General features: G+C 40.3%; 1 protein-coding gene across 2 annotated transcripts in view; it reads right to left on the bottom strand.

Annotated features, from left to right (window-relative positions):
• Positions 1-26,567, bottom strand: part of TMEM132C (transmembrane protein 132C) — a 222,453-nt gene that overhangs the window by 153,997 nt on the left and 41,889 nt on the right. Inside the window, exons 2-3 of one of the 2 annotated variants that reach the window (XM_054220006.1) lie at positions 15,302-15,478; positions 1,555-2,443 (exon numbers count right to left, since the gene is read on the bottom strand). In XM_054220006.1, the coding sequence (XP_054075981.1) occupies positions 1,555-2,315 (761 nt within the window). In that variant the 5' untranslated portion in view covers positions 2,316-2,443; positions 15,302-15,478. The remainder of the gene's footprint in view (positions 1-1,554; positions 2,444-15,301; positions 15,479-26,567) is intronic. The other variant, XM_054220005.1, reaches the window with a different exon arrangement.

Here is a 26,567-nt window from a genome sequence, read left to right as displayed (position 1 = left end):
TTCAGAACACAGAGCAACCAACATACCAATGAATGTCAAACTATTCACTTCAAATAAATCAGTCACCTGTTCTCAAAACCAAAGCCAATCCATTTTGTCCATAACCGCAAGTCACACAGGCAACCACTGACATCCCACATTACCATTTCTATCTATTGCACCTCTCAGCATGCAAATGATATCCTTGCCTAGGCAGTCAGATTAATTTCTGAGCAAAGTAATACATCATCAGATTTCAACAAGCTTGTTTATCTTCAATTAACTTTTCAGGAGAATAGGCTGCAAAACAGACCTTCAAAGGGTGATCCCCTCTCCCACCCGCCCAGAAACACCCAGATCATTGCCTTTAGATTTCTTCTTTCACCACAGCTACGCTCATTATGTGAAAAGTATTCTGTTTCTACTATTTTGCGAAAAAGGATTTTCAATAAGAGATAAGCAACATTGTCAGAAAAGACTTCTATAAACGGAGGTTTCACTCAGTAAACAGGTGTCTGGGAGATTATCTCGCCAACTTAACCAAAGCTGCAAACATCAGAACGATTCTGGGACGACTAAAATCCCCCTTTTTTAAAATAAAAGCCTTTTATCTGCCAAGCGACACTTCCTGTTCTAAAGGCTATTCTGCTCGGTACTTGTCAACTATGTATTAATCTAATTCATATAAGCCTTAGAAATAAATACTTTCATGTGCAGAATCTTTTGGGAAACTCTGATTCCCTGAGGCTTTAAAGAGCAATTGTTGCTTATCACCGTGGAAATTTCCCTTGAATTTAAAGCCTGGTAACCATAAAAAAAAAAAATGTACATCAAATATTTCGGTGATTAACAAGTTTCCCAGTCTTTGTCACCCTCAAAGGATTTTCATCTGATCATTAGGGAAACCACTAAAGAAGAAAATAAAAGGAAAGTGATCTGACCCAGTAAGGCAGTTCTTGTCTTCCCAGGTCCTGTATTCACCACTCCTGTCCAAAATAATGGCACTCACTTCTGATAGTCCCTTACAATCAACAGCAATATCAAACACATTAGGCCTTATTTTAAAGGGTATATGTGTTGGCAAAGACCAGAGCTACTTAACTACAAGCAGATAGTTAAACCCCTCCCTAAAGAGCTCTCATAACAAAACCACTCTGTGTGGGAGAGCCAAAGCACTGCCAGAGCACTTAAAGAAAAGTAGGTAATTGAAGTTTCACTATGTTTAAACTCCATGCATGTGCAATAAAAAACTGATTTTAAAAGCCCTGTAAAACACAGAACTTTTCTGGTGTCTTACTGTCTGTCATTGCACAGAAATGGCCCCACTAAAGCAGTGCATTGTCGTATTTTGTCCACTGTTGCATAATGTGGGCATATGATAAATGGCATAGCACACATGTTAAAAGCCTCCTAGTGAGAGGCTTCCAATCCTCTTCACAGAAGAAAGGAATGCATTTCAGTGACTAGGAGCAACCTTCAGCGCGGATTAACTTCAAGCTAGTTGAGATTCATCCCATATCCCCAAAATCTTTGTGTGCTACCACATTAGAAATATGCAAAACCAGCCTACTGTACCTGAGTATGAACTGATCCACCGTAGAATTGTTGGCAATTGTCACATAAACATTCACAACCTCTCCTTGTTTGACAGGCTTTGAGGGCAACCAGACAACAACATTACTATCCAGCCGTAGCTCTGTTAGCTGAGAAGTCTCCTGGCCTCGATAGAGGCTGACAGATCCGATCCTCTGTAAGTGGGACATGGTTTCATCCATGCCATCTTTTCCTGGCCGGATAGCATTTCCTTTCCTTATATCCTCAGCGGTACACTCTCCCTTCTCGTCTCCTGGTTGGATAGTATAGTAAAGCTCTACAGGGCTCCCTTCAAACTGATCTGGTGGCTTCTTACGGCCCGTGACAACCGTGGGGGGGTTAAACCAGCTTGGCAGGAGCTCCAGCTCTGCCACACACAACCCCAAATCCCCTTTCAGCCTGCAGCTGCCTCTGACTTCCCGCGTCTCTCGGAAGGCAAACACCCGCAGGCAGGGCAGCCGTTCTGTGGTGCTGTAGTCATCCCAGTCCCTGCCCACGATGTAGAACAGGACCTGGACTTTGGGCTTGCTCAGGTAGATTTTGTCACTCATTATGTAGGCCTTAAGTTTCCAGTTATAAGCAAACTTGTTGGCAGATCCAAAAAAGCTGGAAGTTAACATTAGGTCCTGGGGCACAACTTGCTCCACAGAAAAAGGTCCATAGCTGGCATTTAATATTGGTGGTCTCTTGGCTTTATATGGGAAGAACGACTCCACCCTGGACTGCAAACTGGAATTTCTCATGAAGTCCTGGTTGGCTTCTTTGAGAAAGAAAGATGTCTCAGCACTGAAGATCCGATAGCTCACAGGTAGGTACGTTGGTAATGAAGAAAATCTCTGATTATTGTCCAAGACCCCTCGACACTCTGTCACTAATAAAAGAAAAGGTGATGCGAGTTAGATCAATTCTGCATATGGATTCAAAGGGACATTCACCACAACTTCAGTGGAGCTGCCTGTTAAATTAGGGACAAGCATTATTTCATGCAAAATATATTTACAGTGTAGCTACATGTTTAGATGTAGCTAATTCTTTTTTTTTGCATTATCTTCACAAAAGAAAAGAAAATGCAGGCTTTAGTGCCACCTTGCATTTATCTATGATAAACATTTTGTCACACATGCACGCATACATACACAGGTGATGTACAAAGGGGTGTATGCAGCACAATTAATTGTTCATACTCCCGCAGGGAACAGGAAGGTTCACAGACTTGCCCCAATAGCCATTTCACATGGCTCAACTGAACTGCAGCAGCGCTTTGCTAATGCACAGCAAACATACAGCAGTCAGTGAATACTTTGACTATCACCTGGATAAGAAATAAATAGGTTACTTGTCACTCCTAAGCAATGTCTCACCTCCCTAACAAAACTTCAAAAATTTCACAAATCAAAGTCAAAGCCTTCCAAAAGCAAAAAAAAAAAAAAAAAAAAAAAAAAAGTGTCTTTTAAACCACATATGTGCTCACTTTCCCCACTCTTCTCCTGGTCATACTACCCCCCTTCTAAACTTTCCACCCACTTAGAAATTTCTCTCCTCTCTTTCCAATCTTTCTTTTCGGTTACAACATGCATAAGGTATTCAGTACATTGGTACGGTCCACTGAACCACAGCCCCCAAAGGGCTGCTAATCACTGCCCCTGCAGGAACACTGGCCAGGAGATCAAAGATAGTTTCTGTTCTACAGCCAAAGACAGAAATTGCTTTTCTAAGAACTGACACACACACACCCCATTTCACTCCCTTCCTCCATCAAAAAACCTTGCTCTTGTATTACTATTTCTAGCACTATGGTCTACACCTCTGTAATTTATTATCAACAGTACCTAAGCTTTCCAAGTTATTGAAAGACAGATGCACATCACAGGCTAGAAATGTTTCGACAAGTGCTAATATATAAGATGCACACAGAGAGAACATACATAATGGCAAATTTTAAGTTTCAGCTGAATATCAGGTTCCTTTTGACCTAAAGATTGTTTTCCTATTATAAAGATTAACAACATATATTCTTGAAAGACAAAAATGATTGTCTAATTAGGGTAGATAATAATAGAGGTCAATTAAAATACATGTAGATTACATAATGCCACTCACAACCCGTCTTCCTAAACCACACTGAAGAGATTAGCTATAGAATCATAGAATGTGTTGGGTTGGAAGGGACCTTTAAAGGCCATCTAGTCCAACGCCCCTGCAGCGAGCAGGGACATCTTTAACTAGATCAGGTTGCTGAGAGCCTCATCAAGCCTAGCCTTGAATGTCTCCAGGGATGGGGCCTCCACCACCTCTCTGGGCAACCTGGGCCAGTGTCTCACCACCCTCATTGTAAAGAGCTTCATCCTAATGTCTAATCTAAACCTGCCCTGCTCTAGTTGAAAGCCATCGCCCTTCGTCCTATCGCTACATGCCCTTGCAAACAGCCCCTCCCCAGCTTTCTTGTAGGTCCCCTTCAGGTACTGGAAGGCCGCTATAAGGTCTCCCCGGAGCCTTCTCTTCTCCAGGCTGAACAACCCCAGCTCTCTCAGCCTGTACAGAACGTAAGTGAATGACAATGTATCTAGTGCTAGACTGTCTTTAGTATTTAAAAAGAGACCTTGCCCTCAGACATATGTCAGTTCCACTGTCCTTGGGGAATCCCACCAGAATCAGGATTTAAGGTTCTGTGTAAGTTCAGCTCTTTAAAGAAGAAAGGCGACCGTAAGGGCAATGCATAATGCACAGATTCATGTGAAACTCAGGAACGCCTAAATGTCTCTAAAAACCCCTACAGAGACAGACTCTTTTATCAGCTTTCTCACAAAGCTCTGCAGCTTGAGGATTTTTGCAAATAATAGACTCACTGTTCTTCTAGCATGGCTGGCTGCTAGCATGTTAATTATGCAGTCAAATTTAATTAAATGTTTTCAAGTAATAAATAATCAATATCTGTCATTACGCCAAATGATTACTGCCGAGAATCAACTTCACTACAATCCTGTTGAGTGTGCACATAGTGCACTGGCACCACTCGGGGCTGGGAAAGCGAATAGCTTCAGAAGGCAGGTGTTAGGCAATTAAGAAAAAAGGAAAGAAACAAACATGGAGGAGGGGGGTATCAGAGCTCTCAAAGGATAGCAGCCATAAATTTGAAATAAGGAGTCAAGATGTGTTCACTCATGTTTAATTCATGCACCACCACTGGATGGTAGAATTAGTTCCCGCAAATGAGCAAACTGCCATGACTGGACAAAAATGAAAATAAAAAAAATTAGAAGGCAAAAAGAGAAAGAGAAAAAGGTAAGAGGCCTGTCAATGAAAACACCAGCACATAGTCAATTACCAGCACAACACCCTTTCTGTCAAGTAGATTCACATTTAAAATATAACATCAGTTTAGCACACAGGTACAATCCTCTAAGTCTCCAATACCTGGCATACATTTTAATTCTGCTAGAAAGGAATCGACAAATGCCACCTCCTGAGCTGATTGATTTCCCCTTAGCTGAATCGAAATATTAGTCTGTTTGGGTTACATCCTGAATCTCCATAACACTGAAATAAGGAATGCAAAGAAGATCCACTTTGGACCACAGACCTTTCAAGAAAATGGCAAAGCCTACATATTTCTGCTGGCCCAGGAGCAGAACAGGAACTTGGTTTACTGAAGCAGTAGCGGTCTGGTCTCCCTTTCCTCTCTAAATCCCTTCACCTGCCCTGGATGAGCCTGCTGAGATTTGGTCAGCTTCCCGCAACCCTTTGCAACATTTACATGTCAGATATCACCGTTCTTTTAAAAACATCTGGTTTGCTACACAAGAAGTCAGCTTCTTAGTGGTCAGTTTTGCTATTGAATTTGACTAAACAAATCACTAGAATTTTTTTGTTAGGCAACCTTTTGTCTCAGGCCAAGAGCCTTGTAATATTAGAGGGCTGCAAGCTCTAACTAAAGTAAGTACATAAGCACTTCCTTGAATGTACGCATTAATTGACTTAAGCACACAGGTCCATTTTGCTGAAGTGTTTCCAGGATTGGAGATACTCTAGATTTGGCACTATTGCTACTGAGGGAATACCTTTGGCTTCGCTAGATCTGCAAAAACCAAAAATAAATTCATCAGGCTGCAGAGACAAGTGAAGTCCTCTGACGTCAGCGGGCTGTTGACCAGGATCTATGCTTAAAACTTAACAGCTGTTTTTCCGCAATTCCCAGGACCTTTGTTGTAGCACGTTATCCTCAGACAGACAGTGGTCTCATTTTTGCAGGCACTCCATTTATCCCGGATCAATCACGTGGATGAGGTTATGTAGGACCTGGCCCAATATTAAGAAAAATGGCCATGCGACTTTGTCTTTAATAAGCTGAAGACAAACAGCAAAACCTATGTGGTCAGACTGACAGCAAAAAGAAGAAAAAGGTTTGCTTTTTTTATTGTAGTCTAAAGATTTCCACCCACTTTCGTACCATACATAATGGAGTGCTATATTTCTATAGTGATGGTTGTACTTTAGACTATTTATTTAAGCACTTTAAGCCTTTTACTGATAAAAGTGGTAGTTAAAATTGTCCCTTTTTTTTTAGAATCCCAACCACGTGCATCAGCAACTACAGACCATCATTTAAGGGATTTGATCTATACTCTTCATCTCTACCCGATAACCTTCATGTCGTGGTATAAATAATTACGAATGTTTCCAGAGAACATTTTTGTATGTTCTGAGCTTGATCAGCTCAGCTATAAAGCTCTTTAGTTTATCAGAGAATCTATTTAAACAAGAAGCCAAGATTTTCCTGAGTTTCATATCACAAGTTATTATTTTAAATAATCATTAGTCATAAGATTACATTGTCTACCTGAAAAACAGACTGCCTGTTAGGAAAAAAAAAAAAAAAAAGAAGAAGAAGCTGTGCCTATCAGTGCTTTCAGGTGCTCTGGAATGGTTTCCTCCATTTCAAACTTTCTTCTGCTCAATCACTGAAACACGTTTCCAGAGGTGCATATTAAAGCAAGGTATAAATTTAAGCGTTTTATCCCTATGACAGTATCAGTTGTGGGAGCGATATTTTACTGGTAGTTCAGCTGCTTATGTGGGCATAACTGTACCGGTAAAATGGAACTGGGTCACTGTGACAAGAGTGCTATAAGCGCATTTATACAAATATAACTTACTCAGATCATGGAAGAGAAACCTCCTCAAACAGTTTAGCTAAAGGGTGTAAATATATTGAGAAAACCCTGTCCTGGATGCTTCATCTAAGAGTCTTGATCCTTAAAGCAAGCTGCTTCTTGACCTTCCAACTGGGTTCAAATTAAGTGAAACTCCCATTTCACAAAGGCTTTTACAGGCTGAAATGGAAAGCAAGAATATGGGCAAGGGTGAGAAAGAAAATGCAGAAACACTGTTTCGGCACTGAAGACTAACTCTGATTACAACAGGCCTGATTTACAAGTAGGCAGCAAGTGCTTCACCCTTCTACATTATCAAACAAGAGTTACAACGTGTCCAGAGATGAAGTCCAGCATGGAAAAGATTAAGAATCATCAAACAAAGCTAGCATTAGCCAAGAACAAAAGTTAAGGCTTACAAGTAATCACTCCTCCTTTGTAACAGCCTGGTGACTTTTTAATCCTTCTTCTGGCATCATATGCTTCTGCAGCACTTCATCTGAACCCAAACAGGCATCTGTTAAGCACATCACCGGCTCCAGTGTGACAGTCCGGCTCAAATTCCTATAACCTAGCAAGTTCATTTTTGGGGCTGGATATGAAACGGTGAATTCTGATCTGTATTATTATTTCTTGGATTCCAGTGTAAGAGGAATTTTCTTTGGGGGGGATTTCATATGGAGCTGGAGCTCTGGGTGCTGCATTCATTGGAACAGTCATAAAAGCTTAATATTTTTAAGCCATTCTTTTATGAGGTTGGTTTGAAACAACTTTCTTTTGGACTGGGAATTAAGGACTTAGATTGTGGGTGGGAGATCACTGGCCAATGGCCATGTATCTTCACTGACTGATGTTTGATGAGCCACTGAGCCTTCAAGGAAACCATCTGCCTGTCCCCTCAGCCAGAAGGCTCTAAGCCAGAGAAAGCCAGCAAGAAGCAGAAGACATCTGCCTATGCAAAGGAGTCATGTGAGAAGCTTTCTCTGCACCTTGTATGGCCCTCACAAAGGCACATTTATGATTATTTCTTCCAGGAAGCAAACAATATGAAAAGTGGTAGACAAATTTCTATCCCTCTGTCTTCTCCTATTACCCTAGCACATTAGTACAGCTGAAGCTTTCACCAAGAATCCTGTAATGCAGGATCTTCTCCTTCATTTTTATACCAGCTTTACCCATCGCCTTAATCCTCCATTCCTAAACTATAATTGAATGCTGTACCATGTTGATTCTTTTTGGCCCAAATTCCATGCCACTAGAGTTCATAGAATCACAGGGTTGGAGGGGACCTCTGGAGATCATCTAGTCCAACCCCCCTGCCAGAGCAGGGTCACCCAGAGCAGGTTGCACAGGAACGCATCCAGGTGGGTTTTGAATGTCTCCAGAGACGGGGACTCCACCACCTCTCTGGGCAGCCTGTTCCAGTGCTCTGCCACCCTCAGGGTAAAGAAGTTCCTCCTCACGTTTAGGCGAAACTCCCTGTGCTCAAGTTTGTGCTCAATTTTGTGCCCATTACCTCTTGTCCTGTCACCAGGCACCACTGAAAAGAGCCTGGTCCCATCCTCCTGACACCCGCGCTTTAAGTATTTATAAGTGTTGATAAGGTCCCCCCTCAGCCATCTTTTTTCTAGACTGAAGAGACCCAAATCCCTCAGCCTTTCTTCATAAGAGAGGTGTTCCAGTCCCTTCATCATCTTGGTAGCTCTCTGCTGCACTGTCTCCAGCAGTTCCCTGTCCTTCTTCAACTGGGGAGCCCAGAACTAGACACAGTACTCCAGGTGCGGCCTCACCAAGGCAGAGTAGAGGGGGAGGATGACCTCCCTTGACCTGCTGGCCACACTCTTCTTGATGCACCCCAGGATGCCATTGACCTTTTTGGCTACGAGGGCACATTGCTGGCTCATGGTCATCCTGTTGTCCACCAGGAATCCCAGGACTCTTTCCACCAAGCTGCTCTCCAGCAGGTCAGCCCCCAACCTGTCCTGGTGCATGGGGTTATTCCTCCCCAGGTGCAGCACCCTACACTTGCCCTTGTTGAACTTCATAAGGTTTCTCTCTGCCCAGATCTCCAACCTGTCCAGGTCTCTCTGTATGGTGGCACAGCCTTCCGGTGTGTCAGCCACCCCACCCAGCTTTGTATCATCAGCAAACTTGCTGAGAGTGCACTCTATCCCCTCATCCAGGTCATTGATGAATATATTGAACAGGACTGGACCCAGTACTGACCCCTGGGGAACACCACTCGTCACTGGTCTCCAACTAGACTCTGTGCCCCTAATCACTACCCTCTGAGTTCTAAGGAAAAAAGCTAATATTAATTTACAGCACCACCACCACCTAAAATTCTGCAAATCCTGTAAATATTATCCCTCCTCTTTACATAGACTCCTATTCCCATGCATGCATACATGCAGAGAGGCTACCTGTACTACAAGTGCATTATACAAACCATCCTCTTGCAAAAGTCCCCACCCTTGAATTCTCTTCTGTGACTCCACCTTCAACCACAAACCTGTCCTGCCCTTTCACAGCAAATCACATATTCCAGCTCAGGAAATATACAGAGTAGAGAAAGAATAAAAGTAGAAAAGATGCGTTCAAATCAGCACAGATGTTTCCTTCACCACAAAATGTCAACAGTTATGTTTTCTGGTTCATTTTCCCTTAATTTTCTATATTGACACCACATTTAGTGACTTCAAAGTGTATAAAATCTTTGTAGCAAGTATTTTGCTTAGAACTAGAGCTCAGCAAATACTGCAAGAAGTGTCAGGATATTCATTTAAGACTTCAAAACAACCTTAGCTGTACTCTCGTTCCCTCCAAGTTCCCTTTTCTTAACATCTAGAAAAAGGAATTTTGCCATTAGAAAGGCTGTGTGGAACTTAAAGCCAAACAAGCCCAAATTCAGAATATGGAACATATTTTTAACTGCGAGGCTGATTAACCATTGCAACAAACTACAGAAGGGAGCAATGGCTTGTCTGTGTCTCCACATCAAAACTAGATTCCTTTCTGAAAGGTACTTTTTTCTCAGCACAAGTTACTTTTTAACTACAGGGATAACTGGAGCCTCATACTGCTTTCTGGCTTAAAATCTATAGTTCTACGACCATTCAAAAAAAAAAAAATCAATTGGAAAACCTACATGACAGGGTAATTGCAGAAGCCACGTTTTCTATTTCTTATGCTTGCCCATCAGATATGCTTTCTCATCTAGTGAGAGAACAGAGAGACTCTAACTAATTACACATAGGCAATGTCAAGTGTCAAATGCTTACGGTGAATGCTTGAGACCAATTTGTGAAGTTAAAAAATGAACTGTGGAAACTAATATGTCAAAGAAACCCATACAGCAAAAGCCTGGGGGAAACTGCAGCCTATTCTCAAATATTCTCACAATGAGGATAATTTTGTCAAATAAACAATTGCTAACAAAATTATTTTCTCAGTTCTTTTTAGAATCCAGGTTTCATTAAACTGAGACTTGAAGTCAAAGGGTAAGTTTATAACTGCAGTGTTTTAGCGATTGCCCTGGAATGGCATATTCCTATTCACATATATGGGGGTACACACCCTTGGCAATCAACCAGACATTTTAAGCCCAGATGTAGATGGAACCTTATTTACAAAAGAACAGAGTTCAATTAAACCACATCCGCATAAAGACTGTCAGGAGACACTATAATCCATTATTTTGAACAAATTCCCTATTTTATTTCCGTGGGACAGGTTAACTTACTTCATTCAGTACATTGGTAATGAAAAACTGCAATAATATTCTGTTAAATAGGCTTCTCTCACATACTGAGAGTATATCCGTTATTTGTGGATTTAATACAGAAGTGAACACTTCCCCTGTTCTTCTCCAGCAGAGGCAGAACATAGGCATTTCAGGACTGTAAGGAAATTACAAAAGTACCTAAAACAATGAATGAACAAAGTTACACCAGGAATTTCTGCACTTCTTTAAAATACAGAAACAAAAGGAACAGTCACTGAAACTAAATGATAGGAATTCAAAGTGGATTAAAAAAAAAAAATAAAGTTTCATAGAGTGTATGATTGGATGACAGAGCTCATTGCCAGGGAGGAAGGCACAGAGGCCAAGAACTTACCTAGACTTAAACTGACGATTTGAATGTTTGGAAAGATACACAGACCATCTAGAGTAGTGTCATTAACTACATGTAAAACTCCTTGTATTTATCTATTAGAAACACGGATTAGACCTCTGCATTATAAAGCATTATCCAACATCTGTCAGATTGTTCCATTTTCCTTAAGATTACTGACACAACAGGCATGTGTGTATAAATGACAAATAGCTGTTTTGTGATGTATAGCCTTTTCACAAACAGAAAGAAGAATCTTTAAAGTCTAATTTGGAAACACAAGGAAAACCTTCAGAAAACTGCACATTAGAAACATATTTCCAATCTTTAAGTGACAGACTACAAGCTCCAATTTTTGACGGTCGTAGTTCTATATATCTCACCCTTTGACTGCAGAAGTTCTAAAATATCCTTTCATTGCAAACCTATCTTCTCTATCACCCTCAGTTCATGTTACTGAGACGTGTTAGTCAAAGACTGACATTCAGGACTGAAATCTATAAACTGTTTTCTCAGACTGGCTGATGACCTTAGAAGTCTGTAGAACAACAGTGTATATGCAAAGGTCAGTGAAGGTTTCAGAAATCACTCCCATTCCCAGAGCTGACATTACTGATTCTCTGTACTGCTGAGGCCATCTGACATATTTAAGCTAGTTTACTGTTTAGAATCAAAGGTAAATATCTGGAACTTGAATTTCCACTAATGAAAGCTTTTGTTAAGAGATAAGGTTTGGAAAACTTCTATATAGACACCATTCAAGTACTCAGACTTTCTTCCCCTTGCCAGAAGCTGCAAATGTCAGCGTCCTGGGAGCAACATACAGCAGGTAAAATGTCACATGATGGCCTTTCGTTCCAACACTGTTTGTCTCATTGTGGTAAACTCCACGGATTCTGCATTCACTCATTGTGTCAGCACTAAAAGTCCAAAGCAAATAACACTTAAGCTGATTTTGTCCAATAGCTGTAGAGAAGAGGATAAAGATTTAGGGCACCAGAGGTTCATTCCCAGCTCCACTGAAAACATATGGTAGCCATAGGAAGCCCCTGCAACCCAGTTTTTCCAGTGATAAAATGAGAGAAGCTATCACTAAAGTCTGATAGACTTGTGATTAAAAAACACATTGAGTTCATCAGACAAAAAGACTAGGTAAAACACTATCTTTTTTAATTATTATTATTTTTCTTTAAAGTAGTCAAAAATAACCCAGTGGAAGTCACAAAGCTGGGAATAAGCAAACAATATGGTCAGTATTTTCTAACTTAACCAGTAACTTTTCACAGATCTGGACTGTTTATCTCCCATTGAAGACACTCTGCTGAAGAGCTCTAATTTTCATGGAAGTACAATTATGGGAAAGACAGAGGATGTCTCAAATTTAGCCCTACAAGAAGGCTCACAAAAACCCCCATAAAATTATAAGCCTTGGCCAGAACGTCACAATTATCAGTTACATGAACATCACAGTTCGATTATTCTTTTCTTTTTTTGATCACTGAAGTGTCATAAATATGGGAACATGTGAAATGGAAATTACAAACAGGAAACAAATAGTTCTGGCCTTGGCAATGTATCAATTCTTTGTCCTGTGTCTCTTTCTCTAGTTTTTAATAGCACTGTGCTTTCCTCTGCTGTTTAAGTCTTCGTTAGATGCTGATAGGCACTCACTCCTCTGTTTAGACATTAAATTGCTTTACACAAGCTCCTTGTTTAAAAAGGGATTAGGGTCCTAGAGCCTAAATGGTGCAATTTGCTCAGCACTCTCCGCTGCCACAAAAATCAACAAGAACTGAGTGTACAAATCTCAGTATGAGCAGTGCTCAGATCCATGCAGGATGGAGCCTTCAGCTACACAGGTGCAGAAAGAAGACATAGCAGATTCAATAAATAAATTACAATGCTTTTCCCCTTACCACTCAGTAAGAAAAAGGAAGAATAATTTCTCTTGTAAATAGGTATATTTTGAGAGGCTAATTAAAAATAACGCCAGCCAGTGACATAAACAACAGGACTTTGTATTACGTTAGTGCCAAAAGGCCCACACTGACATTCGGTGTCCATTGTGCTCTGCATTACACAGGTATAAGGGATATTACTCAAAAAGCTAGGTATAACCTGGCAGCAAACAATTTGAAGGCTGAAACTGAAAATAGGATTCCTTACCATCAAATCTGAACCAGGCTTTCCCTAGGGTTAAAGGTGTACTTTTAGCATACATCTTGACATGTTCGTAACTGGCATCTCACATTTCAGGGCCTGTATTCTCATGGTCCTGGACTCTGCCATGAAATAAACCCCTTCCAGACCTACCATCCCACCTCAGCAGTTAAATACACAACAGATGGAAGAATTTTACCCACCATCTAGATAGAGAACTGAGGCAGTGTAACTAAATTGAGTTTTCCAGGAGTTTCTATCAAAGCTAAGCTCAGAAGTCAGACATCTTTAGAGTCATTTGATGTTGTTATCCACAAATCCAATCCTTCCACGTCCACACCTCCTTTACACACAGACTGATAACAAACACGTCAGAAGTGGCATGCTTTTTTTAGAGGTTGGCCAATTTAAAATTGCTCTGGCCAATAATCCCATGCAAGCCAAGGGGAACACTTTGCAGCAACAGGAATTCCTGACCTGTGAAAAGAGTTGCAGATTTGAGCATCACATCTGAGAAACAATTGTTTTCAAGATCATGTATTTAAAACACACCATGAAGCCCCATGCCACTGGAAATGCTGAAATAAGTTTTTAGCTCTATTGCCTACTCCTCAACGCAAACGCCCTATGTTTAAAAGTCAATCTGAGGCCCAATAACATATCAACTGCCACACGGATTCTCTGGGATTTTGCTTACACGGCTGAGAGTTTTGCGTGCTCCAACAGACTATGCATCAGCAACCCTTAGATACTGTCGACATAGCAAACCCCCTCCCGGAGAGCAGTTTCCTTTCTTCAGTAGCACTCTCCTTAGACCTGTCATCATAATGAGAACATTTACACAAGAACACTGATAACTGTCTGAAGGCATATTTGACTTGGATTAGAGGTAGTTTTAAACAACTGCCTTCAATAAAACTTCAGCTTCCTATCTCAGGGTCTTGAGGGAGTTTTACTTTTCAGAAGAAGAAAAATGTTATTAGCAAAAACTATTTCCATCGTCCCACCCAGTACTCGTACAATTCCTTGTTTTGTTTGCCTTAATTTAGGTCCAAATCTGCAAAGCTTGAGCTTGGTAGCAGACCTCTCAATATACCTTTCAACATTCAAGATCCACACACAGAATCACACAGAAAAGATTTTGACGACTGCCTAAGGCAGTGCCACACCACAGGGCAGTTGTGCTGGTTTGCATTCTGGGGAGATAGAACACAGCAGATGACAGATAAATCCAACTAGCTGCATCCAACGCAAAGCAGGAGACGGTGGCATTACACTGCACGTGCATCAGGTGAAAGCATCAAAGCAAGACAGTCTAAGAAGGTAATAGGATTAAGAATCTTAGCATTAATGTATGAAACTTGGCAAGACAAGGTAGCAAATGCTTCCAAGATTAGCCTCTAGTCTGTCAGTTTTTCCAAATGGTAACTAAGTGCCTCAATCTCTGCTACTGGGCGTCTCCAGGAATCTATGCAAATTTGGTGTAAAAATATCTAATTTGTGGAGAAAAAGACCATGGAAGTATTGACTTAAATTGCAGAATTTCACCCTTAGAAAAGTGTCACCATTGGTAAAAATAAAAAAAAAAAACCAACAATACAGTTCCATAGAAGTCAGAAAAATTACTATGCGCCACACTAGCGATGTCCAAGCCCCAAAGATTTTTTTTCTAATTGCTTCCTGAAAAGAGGTTATTATTTATATGAAAATTTAATTTAAGAGTGAAGACAGACACTTATACTTCTTCACTCTTTCCTCCTCCTCCATGGAAGAATTTGGAACAGTAACAGATGTAATGCATGCACATTTTTAATACTCGCATGTATTAAATACTTGCATGCATGCATGCTGTGACTTAAAACATGCCAGAATATTCCAATATCCTGGCTACAACCCTGCTAAGCATCTCCATTTCAGAAATGCAATGAGGATTTATGAGCAGATTAATTGAGAAATGATGCTGAGGGTGTGGGGTACAGCTTTGCCTGTTCGCGAAATGAACTTAGCATCACCTTTAACCTCCAAGTAATTCTTTGTCACAGAGCAAAAAGCAACTCATCATACCAGAACAGCAGCAGGACAGAAACCAAGCGGAAATCTATCTGGTTAAACACCTTCTTTCCCAGGGATTAATTAAAAGAGATGGTTAGAGCACTGGTGTTATTGTGGTCATAGCACCTCTAAGGGCTGCTTTTAAGGCGATCTCTTAAAAGGCGACCTTAGCTGCTGCTGCTAACAGAGCAAAGGCCAGTGGATACTGGGGTGAGCAGCCACTCCCCAAACCCCGAATTTCTCTCCAGTAACCTGTCCTGACTCAGAAGCTTTGCGACAGCATCCCAGCTCTCCGCAGCAGCCACTGGGTGGCCTGTTTGGTCACTACTGGTACTGAGGGACAGGAGCGGGAGGGAAGAAGGTCCTTAAACCCCAGTCCCGGCATCAACTGAACTTCGGCCATTCTGTAATCTCTTCTCTCCAGTTTACCTGCAACAGAGAAGTGAGCGGGTGAAGAAATGACATGAAGAACAAAGCACTACAGTGGTTGTGGTGTTAGCACTGGGTATGGGAAAGTCAAAACTACAAGAGAAAGAATGAGATCCAGAAGAAGGAATCCTCCAGAGGGACACAAGCAGACCTGACAGAATGCTAAATCACAGTGAGGAAATGGAGAAGAATAATTATGTACACGTGTGTTTAATTCTGGTTTTACTATTCAAGGTAGAGGATGATTTAGAAATCCCTCTCTAAAGTCTCTTTTATTTGCTCTAATTGTCTTGCTATAATCTGCATAGAAAGGATCAAACCAAAACACAGCATCTGTGCCATACCTGAGGAAAGTGTCTGGGAGAAGACACATCTGGCAATTCCAGTTTTGGAACTAGGATGCAGAAGCCAATGAGAGCAAATTCTTCTTTCCAAGACAAAGTTTGGACCAAAGGAATAAATTCAGAATCCAAAAAACAAGGCATGCTTAAGATGAAGATACCTTACAAGAACCTCGATCCAGTGTACAAAGCAGAGCAGTCTGGTGAGTCTTCAAGAAGGAACGATGGAGTGCATTATGGAATGAGGCAAAGTTGGCCTGCACATCTCTGAAGGCATCATAAAGCAAATCTGTAATTTCTGGGGCTGGTAGAATACAGATTCTTTAAGAATCCCACCTCACTGTTGCATCTCAAGTGTCCTTAAAGTCATTGGCAAAGACAAATGGCAATGAGGGATGCAAGTTTGTTATGCTGAGTGCCACAAAACTGCACAGAGCAAATGACTTGCACCATCTTTCTAAGAGGTTGAATGTGTCATGCTCCTAAAGTGCTGTTGCTCAAGAATCAGCGAGACGTCCCTGCAAATCAATGAAACAGAGCCTTGCCTTCTGCAAGTACTATTTTTGTCCTTTCCTAATATAACTTCCAAACCTTCTTCCTCCCCCATGTCCCTGCCACAGATCCCTAATTCAAACAGCTAAAACCACAGAGTGCCTCCTACATTTTTTTTCCAACAGGTGCAGTCCTTAAAGATAAAATTAATTTTTCCCTTTCTTTGAAAATCATCTTCATTCAGCCTGGCTCCTAAGGGAAATTAATGAGTGCTTGCTGAATATCTTTACATAAGATCTCAGGATTTATGCTCCTCTAAGGAACAGAGAAGCTGATGTGCCTGGCTAAAGATGTCTCAATACAATGAATGCTGTCTACTCACTACTGGCAGCATTGGCCCCACTAACACACTGTTGACTTTGCAGTAGGCAACCACATCAGCTCTGGTGACAAAGCGACCAGCAGCAGAGGATAGGGTTACAGCTAAATAAAACCTACTGATTTAATCAGAAGCATTCAGGGCTCTGTTGTCAGCGAGATGCTGCAAGACTAAGGCATACTAAAAGTCCAAGAGGCTGTCAGACCCTGGCTTTGAGCACAGCTTTCACTGTGCCCTACAGTGGCCCTGAGCCACCACACATGGTTGTCCCCACTGTCAGCAGCCATGACTCTCCATGCTAATGCACGGGAGGGAGGCCTGTTGCACTCCTACAGTAACACAGAAACAAGCCTGTTGCATGCTCCTGCGTACCCACATGTATTTTCTCATATTGATCTATATTGGACCCCAACTGCTCATTCCCAGGCAGTGTTTCTCAGAAAAGCCTCTCTGCTGTAGGAATTTCATCACTGACTGTAAATTCAAGTTCCTAGTGAACTCCACTACCACAGCTTGGCCTATAGTATCTGATATAGGCTCCTTTGGAGTTAGAAAAATTCTTTTGCTAGTTCTTACTTACATAGAAGAAATAATACAGTTCTTATGTAACAACAATAGTATGTATCATCATAATGAAATATGTACTCGTGCAAGCACACATGCAATACATTATTTCTGCACACACATAAATACAGTTAATTTCTTTATGATATGATAAACCGTAAATCCAATTCTTGAACTAACTCTCACACTGACTGGTCAGAGCACGTCTGAGCAAGGAAAAAGCCAGATACCTTCTCCCTGCTGTAACTTTACTGAAGCCAGATATCTTACATCAAAAAAGACTGTAGTCTAGCATGGCTATTGGATCAAGACAATAGGATTTCAGCAATGATTAAAGATGCCTGTGGCTTCTGGGCACGAAGGAACAAAGGAAACCCTTCTTTTGGAAGAGGGGTTAGACAAAATTCACTGCTGCCTCCACATTTGCAGTTTTGTCTCCTTCGTTAGTTAACAAAAGAATAGACTCAGATTAATTAAAAGAAAAAGGAAACTATTACCATACTGACCAGTTTACAATGCCTATCCTGCAATTCCTTTTGACTCCATGTTTCCCCAGGTAAAGCTAGCCAGCTAAAGCAGAATGGTAAGAGAGCCACTATGTCATGCAAATTCAAGAACCAAAATTTTAATGGGAATCATTTTTGCTTTCAATAAACAAGTATAAAGCCAATGCCACTCTGAAGTCCCAGAGTACTATATTAACACTCTTGTCAGCTGTGAGGCTTTTGGACTGCTATATATATTTTATTTTTTCTTTTATAAGTATATTTAAACTCATCCACATTTCAGTTTGCTAAAGCTGTTTAGCCACGTATGAGCTCCATTCATGGACAGCTGTAATGAGTGTCACATGCTGTAACCCAAGCAGGGAGTTGCGCTAGTTTGCTGGAGATCCTCATTCAAAAAGAGAAAGAAAACAAGAGTGGTTTTAGAGATGCTGTAAATACCAAGCTGCTCACTATGAAAACTAATGCATGATACATTCCTTACAGAAAGACAAGGCTCGCAAGTGGGGTAGGGGGTAGGAGGGAAGCCTGTTTACACCAGGCTCCTCTGAGCTAACAACTTATTTGTTATGTTTTACTTTAGAGGCAACACCATGCATTTGAATTAAAAGACAGATATAAGCATCCTATACCGTTGACGTATACAGAGAAGACTATGTCAAATGCCTGCCCTGTGGGCTGCACAATAAAAAGCAGAACAAGTCTCTTCTTGGTATAAATTTAAAAGGAGGACCTACAACATGGAGAAATCTTCAAAGGCCAGTCAGGTTTCCAGTCCAACAACCCTGCCAAGTGTTCCTTTAATCCTTTATTTACCAGTAAATCTGCTGCTCTGTTCAGCGGGCTTTTACTGGTATTGGGTTTCAGCTTGAAACCCAAAAGCTGTAAGCATATGCTGTGTAGCCCTAATGAGAAACTCAATCTATTAATGGGCAGACCTTCTCCACAGGACCAGGTCTTGGCAACATGAGTCAGTTCCTGAACTTTCACCTCCCACTTGGCAGCATACCAGACTAACTCCACATCTCTCAGCTGGCTTACATTATCAGCTCATTATTAACATACATCAGGGCCAGATCTCTTTTACATGCACCCAGCAAACAGGAAACTACACAAGGGGAGGGCTCCTCATTTTTGTCTGATTCTGGAGCTCATAAAAATGACTAATTAGAACCAGCCATAGCGGAGGCACTCTGCAGATTTGCTCGCATGTTCTCTGCCTGCATACCTTAGTCCTGGCTTGGGATAAACACCATGAAATACTATGGTAGTCCATGGGTGTCTGCAATAATCAGGCATCCCTTCCCTCTGCCACAGTATCTTACAGCTCTTATCACGAAGAGTTTGTGTGAGGCAGAGATGTGCTATTCTCCTTATTTCAGAAAAGGAATCATTATGCAGACAGAATAACTAACTTGGTCTAACGTCACACAGACTCTACAGCAAAGAATGCTGGGCTTCTTGAAATCAGTTTCTCTGCATGGACTCCCCCCTTCAGTAAAGAGAACTGTGGGAACTCTTTGCAGCTACTTTCAAAAAAGAATGGTGTATATTTTAGACCTACACGCTTGCATGCATTCACAGACCTAGGTTCAGAGTTTCACTTTGAAGTGGCCTGCAAACCACTAGCAATGTACACACCACTCTTTGGGAAAGTATTATAGGGAGTCTCTCATGATGAGTTGTCTCTCATCAAGCATGGAAGATGATTCTCTTGCGCAGTAAGCACTATTCTTAATGACATTCTACTCTTTGTTGTAAGTTGTCACACTTTTTTTTTTTTTTCCCCTCCTTACACAATTAGTATTCTTTACTTTTGTTCTCTTGTTCCCTCTCCCTACCAGTCATAATTATCCTCACAAGATTTGGCAAAACAAAAAAGAATCTCTCTCCTCTAGCCGCCCGGTTCAAATCTGGTCCAGCCAGGCAGTAACTGAAAGTTGCATCAACCCGATAACTGTTTCCATATCATCTGAGCACAGACACCAGAGCACAATCAGTGCCCACATCAGAAAATGTAAATGGAGACACAATCAGGGAGCAAGAAAGGTCTGAAAAGTCTCCTCAGCTCAGAAGAGGGAGGGGGGAAAGTATTAATAGTGTGGATTAAACTAATGCTGTTGCACAGCTTTCTGTACCTGTAGTCATGTTAGCTTAAGGTATATAGCCTCTTAATGCATAGAGCTGACACCTGTTTTGAAACAAAGTTTCAAGAAAACCAGCCTTACAATGAATCAATATAAAATCTGGCAAAATCTAAGGGCCTACACAAGCCTCTAATTTTGTTTGGCTGCTCAAAAGGTAGCAATTTATATTACTTTTTCAAAATTAGTTAGTTAATATTATTTTTTCAGAGCTCATTTCATAACTTGCCTCCTATTCAGACTGAATTTATGCACAGATGCCCAGAGCCAAAAATCTGTTCTCATTTAACCCACAGCAGAACAGGTAAAGAGTAAATATATTCCACACAGGTTCTTGCCTTGCTGCTTCAGCCTCCCATAGCACGGCAGTAGGCACAATGGACTTAGTAGCTGCCAAATGACCTGCTGTTCCAAGAGGTTTTTGTCAGCTCTGTTCCTCAGAAAGTTTTCATGCTGGTAACTAGAGAAGAACTAATAGAAAATATTCTTTCAAACGTAAAAGAGCTAGAAATGGATTTTAACTACTTAAAATGCACCATCTTTTCCAAAAGTAGATAGCCCAGAAACCTGCAGCGGTCAAAAACTAAGCGATTCTGTGGAAGCAATGGTTGATCAGAAATACAGAATGCTTCAGATCAACTGCTCAAGAATAAACCATACAACTTCACTGTAATTACACTAAGATGCTAAACTCTGAATTCCGATAAAAGTTTTGATATCCACAGTAATTTTAGGGTAATCCCACAATAGAGACACCATATCTACAGTTCTCCCAGAGCTGCTGAATTACCTTAGGCTGCTCATTTCTAGGTAGATAGAGGCCCCAAGCAAGAGTTCTTCCGCAGAAAGAAATGCCCAGGGCCTTACCTAGTGCTCAAAAAAATGGTTTGGGACCTTTGAAAGGGTGGTCATGTAATGGAAAGTGACATCATTAAAATTATAAAACCAAAAGATATTAAGGTGCATCAATGCATTATGGTCAACTCAAGCAAAGATAAAATGTATATTCAAACATATTTTCATAAAGCTTTAATTCATTCATATTGTTCCACATGATAAGAGATGTCAACATTAATACAGGAGGTAGAAGAGGAGACACTAAAATTTGTTAGGCATTTGCTACCAGCCTCATTACAAAGAGTTGAGAAATTTTATTCTCAATAATGTTTTATAGTAGGTAAAGAAAGTCTGACTCCTATTATGAGTAAGAGTATGATACTAATCCAGTTAAGTCAATGAACTTTCTTGCTACTTGGGACTTTCCTTCTGACTTTCTTGCTACTTGGGACTGACCTGTGAAAATTTATGCAAGATAAATGAAAAACTTTTCTGATATATAAAGCTACACATTCTTCTTACAAAAAATAAACTGGATTCCAGCAGCATTTTAAACAGTTTCCCCAAGACCACTATGCAAATGCAACTCGTGCCCCCATGGTGGGCACCCACACCTAAGAAAGGGACCAGCCTCTTCACTTTGTCTTAAATACCTGCACAGGCAACTGATTTCAGAGATGGTAAGATCGCTCAAGTCTCAGCAAAATTAGCCCCATTAAGAAACAAATCACAGTCTGGTGCCTACATATGGATTTTGCAATTTTATTTCAGGTAACCCAATTAGAAAAACACTGGCTCTTTTTCTTTCCTAAATGCTTTCAAATTAATGAAACAATCCGAATAGCAACGGCTGAACAAAAATTGGTACTTGATGGAATTTGCATGTAAATCTGCTGAGATTCAATTTTAAGTAGAGCAAACTTAAGCAAAATGTTTACTGCTCAGCATTTTAAAACTCCACACCAGTCTTATCTTACATTTAAAGGTTTTAGAGGCATTGATGCTACTTTTCATTAGTGTATATGGTGTCTTCAGGTCTAAAAGCTATAGACACTGCTTTTTGCTGAATAAGCTACCAAATATTATTAAAACTACCTATCTGCCCTAACAGCAAAGCCAAATACGGCAAATGAAGTGCTGACTCATGGCTGTCCTGTTACCGTTATCTCCTCGGTCTATCTTAGACCTTCCCATTGCACACTCAGTTCTGACACTGAAATGGCAAACAGACAGCTGGTTTTGAAGCCAAGAATCTGTCCTGCCCTGGCTATCAGCCAGCAGAGAAGCCCTTTGAGTAACTCAATCAGCAACTTGCCTGCAACCCCAAGGTTGCCTCTCCAGCAGGCCACATGACTAAATGAGTTGGTCCACCTCCATACCTCTAAATCAGACACATCTTTCATCAATTATCTGAGAGCAAGTACTGGTATAAGAGTTAACCCTTCTCCCATCACTGTTCCAAACTGCCATCAAGGGATTTCTGCAGTGTAAGGTACTGCAAAGCACAGCTGTGCAATGACTGTTAGTGCAGGGTAATCCTACAGTAACCAACACCCTTCTCCCTACCTGGTCAAGCCCCTGGCAGAGAGGGTATGGCTTGGTCACAGAAAAAACACTGCAACAGTCATTTAGTATCTGATCTCCATTAACTAGAATATAAGATGACTACTGCTAACACGTTCAAGAAAGCAACCTAAACAGAAAATAAACATTAATCCATTTATTTCACATATCATATTCTTTTTAGTGGGTGGAAATCTAAGGAATAACTTATATGTAAGTCTAAAATGCATGAATCTTATTCAGTAAGTCCATATTGACTAGTTAAGTACGCTACTGATTTCTAAAAGTTTAATGGCAGTTGTCAGAGCTACCTGCAAACTTCCAATACTTACAGAAAAACTGGAGCTACACTTTCTGAAAATTTCTACCAACCTCAACCATGCACAGCATAGATGACACGTCTCCCTTCATCATTCCATCCATCCAGAGCACAGAAGGAAACCTGGTTCCTGCAAATGCTGTATCAGATAATGTATGTGCTTGGAATGACAAGAATAAACCTACTGAATATTTTTTGGCTGCAGTTACAGGACCAGCTCTTAGCTATCACATAAACCAGTATCTGAATCTGGTGTAGGCTAGGAATATTTCTTAAGATCAGAAAGTTTTAGCTTCCCCTTAAGAAAAACAACTCTCCCAATTTTCCTTCAAGTTTATATAGTTGAATTACCATATCTCCTTAAACAGCAACAAGCCATAACCGCAACAGATTCGTGAAATATTAGCAGCACTATTAATGTAAATAAATGGCTTTCTGATAGCAATTTTACAGCTACTAATACAACAGCATAAGCAAGCCTCCTTGATGGAATATTAGTAGTATATGTTGGCGGGAATCCATTTCATGATATAGTAAAGTAGGGAACTTCTTGGACATACTTAATTCCTGGAACTGGCAAATTACAGCATGAACAACTTTGTCCCATTAAATCTCCCTCTGCTCTACATTTTCCATTCATTTCCTTCCAGCCTCAACACTATCACCAACTCAAAGAGTTTCTACTGAACCATAACAAACCTCACAACAAAAAAACCTCAGGTAATAAAGAAGATAAATGTTTCCTTGGCTTTTTAAGACTTCTGCTGTTCTCATTAGAAATGCTGCTGATTGAAACAAGTCTTTAAAGATAAGCATAGTCTAATGGTCAGAGCAAACTGTAAATTGGCCCACCTGGATTTCATTCCTACGTCTCTAGATTATTCGCTAGGATACTAGATACCGATTGTTTTCAATCTCACTTAAGTAGTAACTACTTGCAGTAAGGATCTTATTCTTCATACAAAGCAGGATGAAACTCTTACCATGATTGACAAGCCACAAATAAATTTCCTGCTAACATGAGACAATACCCATCCTAGCCATAGCTCCATTCATGCTTTCAGCACGCTGCAGGAAAGAGACCAGACACACACACCCCACTACTACTTTTTCAGTCCTTCAGAACAGCCATCCCAATTGAAAAAATGCATTCTCAGCAGGAAATCACCAGATCTAAACATTTCACCCAGTTAATCTTTCTTTCTAAACCCCCTCAAATCCCACATTTTACGTACAAATCCTTTTTCCCATCTCCCACAATTCCCTTGCATCTACTATGAAAGCATCCCGAAACACTTGGGGGAGCAAAGCAAAACAGTTGATCAAAATCATGATTAACCCAGCATCTTTCCATGGTAGGTTTAGATCTGTCTAGGTTTGCGTAACTACAGATATGAGAGGGATACTAGGTGTGTCAAACCTTACCAGATGGGACACTCAATAGCAAAGGAAAAAGCAAGCAAAAAGACAATTGCTTCAGGAAAAATTAAAGCCTGCCCCATGAGCAGAGAATGAACTTGCAGCATGTCTCCTTTTCCAGTGTGCCTGCGAGGCTGGATAAGACACTCTTCTAATGGATGACATTTATTTATTTCTGTTACGGTACGTCTGCCAAAGAAGTTCTGAGAAACATGAGTTAAGTATTTCCTTACTTAGGCATCTGAAATGTAAACAATCATAGAACCTTGCCACTATATACTAAAAAGTTATTGAAAATTTAACTGCTAGACTGCCAAAGTTAAAAATCATATATATTACTCCAACACGTTAAAACTTATGCTAGATGGAGAGAGTAGCAATGTGAACTGCTTTCCAGAATCAATTCCAGCTTTAATACACACGACAAAAATACAGATCCATTCTGAAACAATAAGATAATACTGAGTTTTCTTTTTTGTGGGCTTTTCATTATTTACATCAACTGTCCAAGCTCTACGTGCAGCCACTGTTGGAATAAATGTATTGGTATGTCTGCATCTCCACAAATAGGAAGAACTCTGAAACAGACACGTCCTTTATTTATTCACAAGTACTGTTAATCACACTGTTGAAATTCCAGTTATTCACATTTTACTATTAGATGCATCAGCTACACTTAAGAAACACAGACCTGCTGCAGACACCTGTTATGCTTCAGCATCACTTCCCTTCCCAGTGGAAGTCAATAACCTTTCCATAGTTTTACAGATGGTGAAACTGAGAACAGATGAAAATATGCCCAACTCATGGCAGCAACAAGGCCCAAAAAAGAAAAAAAAAAAAATAATATATCTATCAGATGCACAGGGTGGAAGGACTGACACAGACATTGCACTGCACAGGACTTGAGACAGCAGGAAGAAAAACACTGTTTTGAGCAGTTTTTCCTGTTATGGGAAAGACAATTATATTCACATCAAAAGAATTTTACCTATTTTACATGTATCACAGGGGAACATCTAGATAGTCCTAAACCACAGGGAAGTTAACAACCAGATTTAAAATATAAATCCTATCCCAATTATTTACAGAACTTCCCCATTTCTTCCTTTAAAGACATCTGAGATTATTACTGCTCTATTTCTTGCCCCCACCAGAAATTTACTTAAATTTTGTCTTCTGGGTATGTAATCACTGCACATTAATGCGCCAGTAAAACAGAAGGCTGTTCTGGTGTTAAATTCCCTGGTTACCCAGATAACTGCTTTCTCTGTTCATTTGCTAGTTGCTAGGAATCTGAAGGTTCAGTGGTAATTGCAGTGGTTAAGACTTCAGTGTTATTGGAAATGAACCAAAGTCTCTGAAGTGCAGCAGGAGGTGCAGACTGCCTTAGTGCTTGTGCTGATAGTTTCCTTGCATCATTAATGGTTTATTTATTTATTGCCTTGAAATTTTTAAGTGATCCCAGAAAACACAATGGCCTCTTGCTTCAGTATGACATGCTCAGGAGATCTGGAGAAAAGAACATCCTAAGAGCAGAAAGAAATACCTTTGAACTCAAGGATGATATAATTATTAGAAGGAAAAGAACACAGCACATCATTCATTTTACTGCTTATTTTTGGTTATTTGTATTACACCAGATTGAAATAGAAAAACTAGTCTCTCTACAGATTTCTAAGAGCCAAACCAACAACAATGTATTTACATTCAGAGTATTCACAATGGGTTTTTGCCTTTTTTCTTTTTATTTAAATAAAATAATTCCTAGCGTAGTTTAGGAACCTCTAGATCGGCTCTAGAAAACCAAAAGAAAATACCAGAATCTCCTGAGAACCTCATAACACCGGAATAAACATAATAAGACAGGTACTATCCACATAAAAATGAAATTACAGCTTTTGATATGGTTGCACACATGCTATAGAACATAATACTGAATACATATTCAAAACTACATACAAAAAACTATGCCAAAATAATAAGGAAGAAGTCACAAGATTGATAAGTTAGGAAGTGCAAGAGTTTGATCTACATGTAATCTTAATATCCCTATGTAATTCTAGATTATATGACTACCCAGCAACTCACAGTACCCACGTTCATTGGATAAAATAGCATGAAAATAAACCTTCCCACCACTTTTAAAGTCCTTTCTCTTCAGAGCACAAAGGCTTTGAAGAGTCTCAATGAAAAGATATTAAGAAAAGGTTATCAGACTAACCAGTTTCCTCTAATTTCTTCCTCAAACTGAATAGTGTTCAATTTTCAAAACGTAAAATTCAGCCACAGACACAACTGGTACAGAAAATTCCAGTTCCAATTACGATGTATTCATAGTCAACAGGAAAAAGGCCCAATAATAAGAAATACCAGGCAGCCTCAACTCTAGATGGCGTTGCCAGCTCCTCTTAGATTTCATTAGCTTGCTCCAAGCATCAAACTCATTGTCAAAAAGAACTATTTATACTGAACTGGAAGAATTAGAGAAGTCTGTTTAGTAATTCTAAAAGTGACTGAATATT

Source organism: Rissa tridactyla, chromosome 13, assembly GCF_028500815.1.
Source record: "Rissa tridactyla isolate bRisTri1 chromosome 13, bRisTri1.patW.cur.20221130, whole genome shotgun sequence".
Lineage (NCBI taxonomy): Eukaryota > Metazoa > Chordata > Aves > Charadriiformes > Laridae > Rissa > Rissa tridactyla.
Note: the sequence above shows the minus strand (reverse complement) of the source record. Positions and strands in the feature narration are given on the sequence as shown.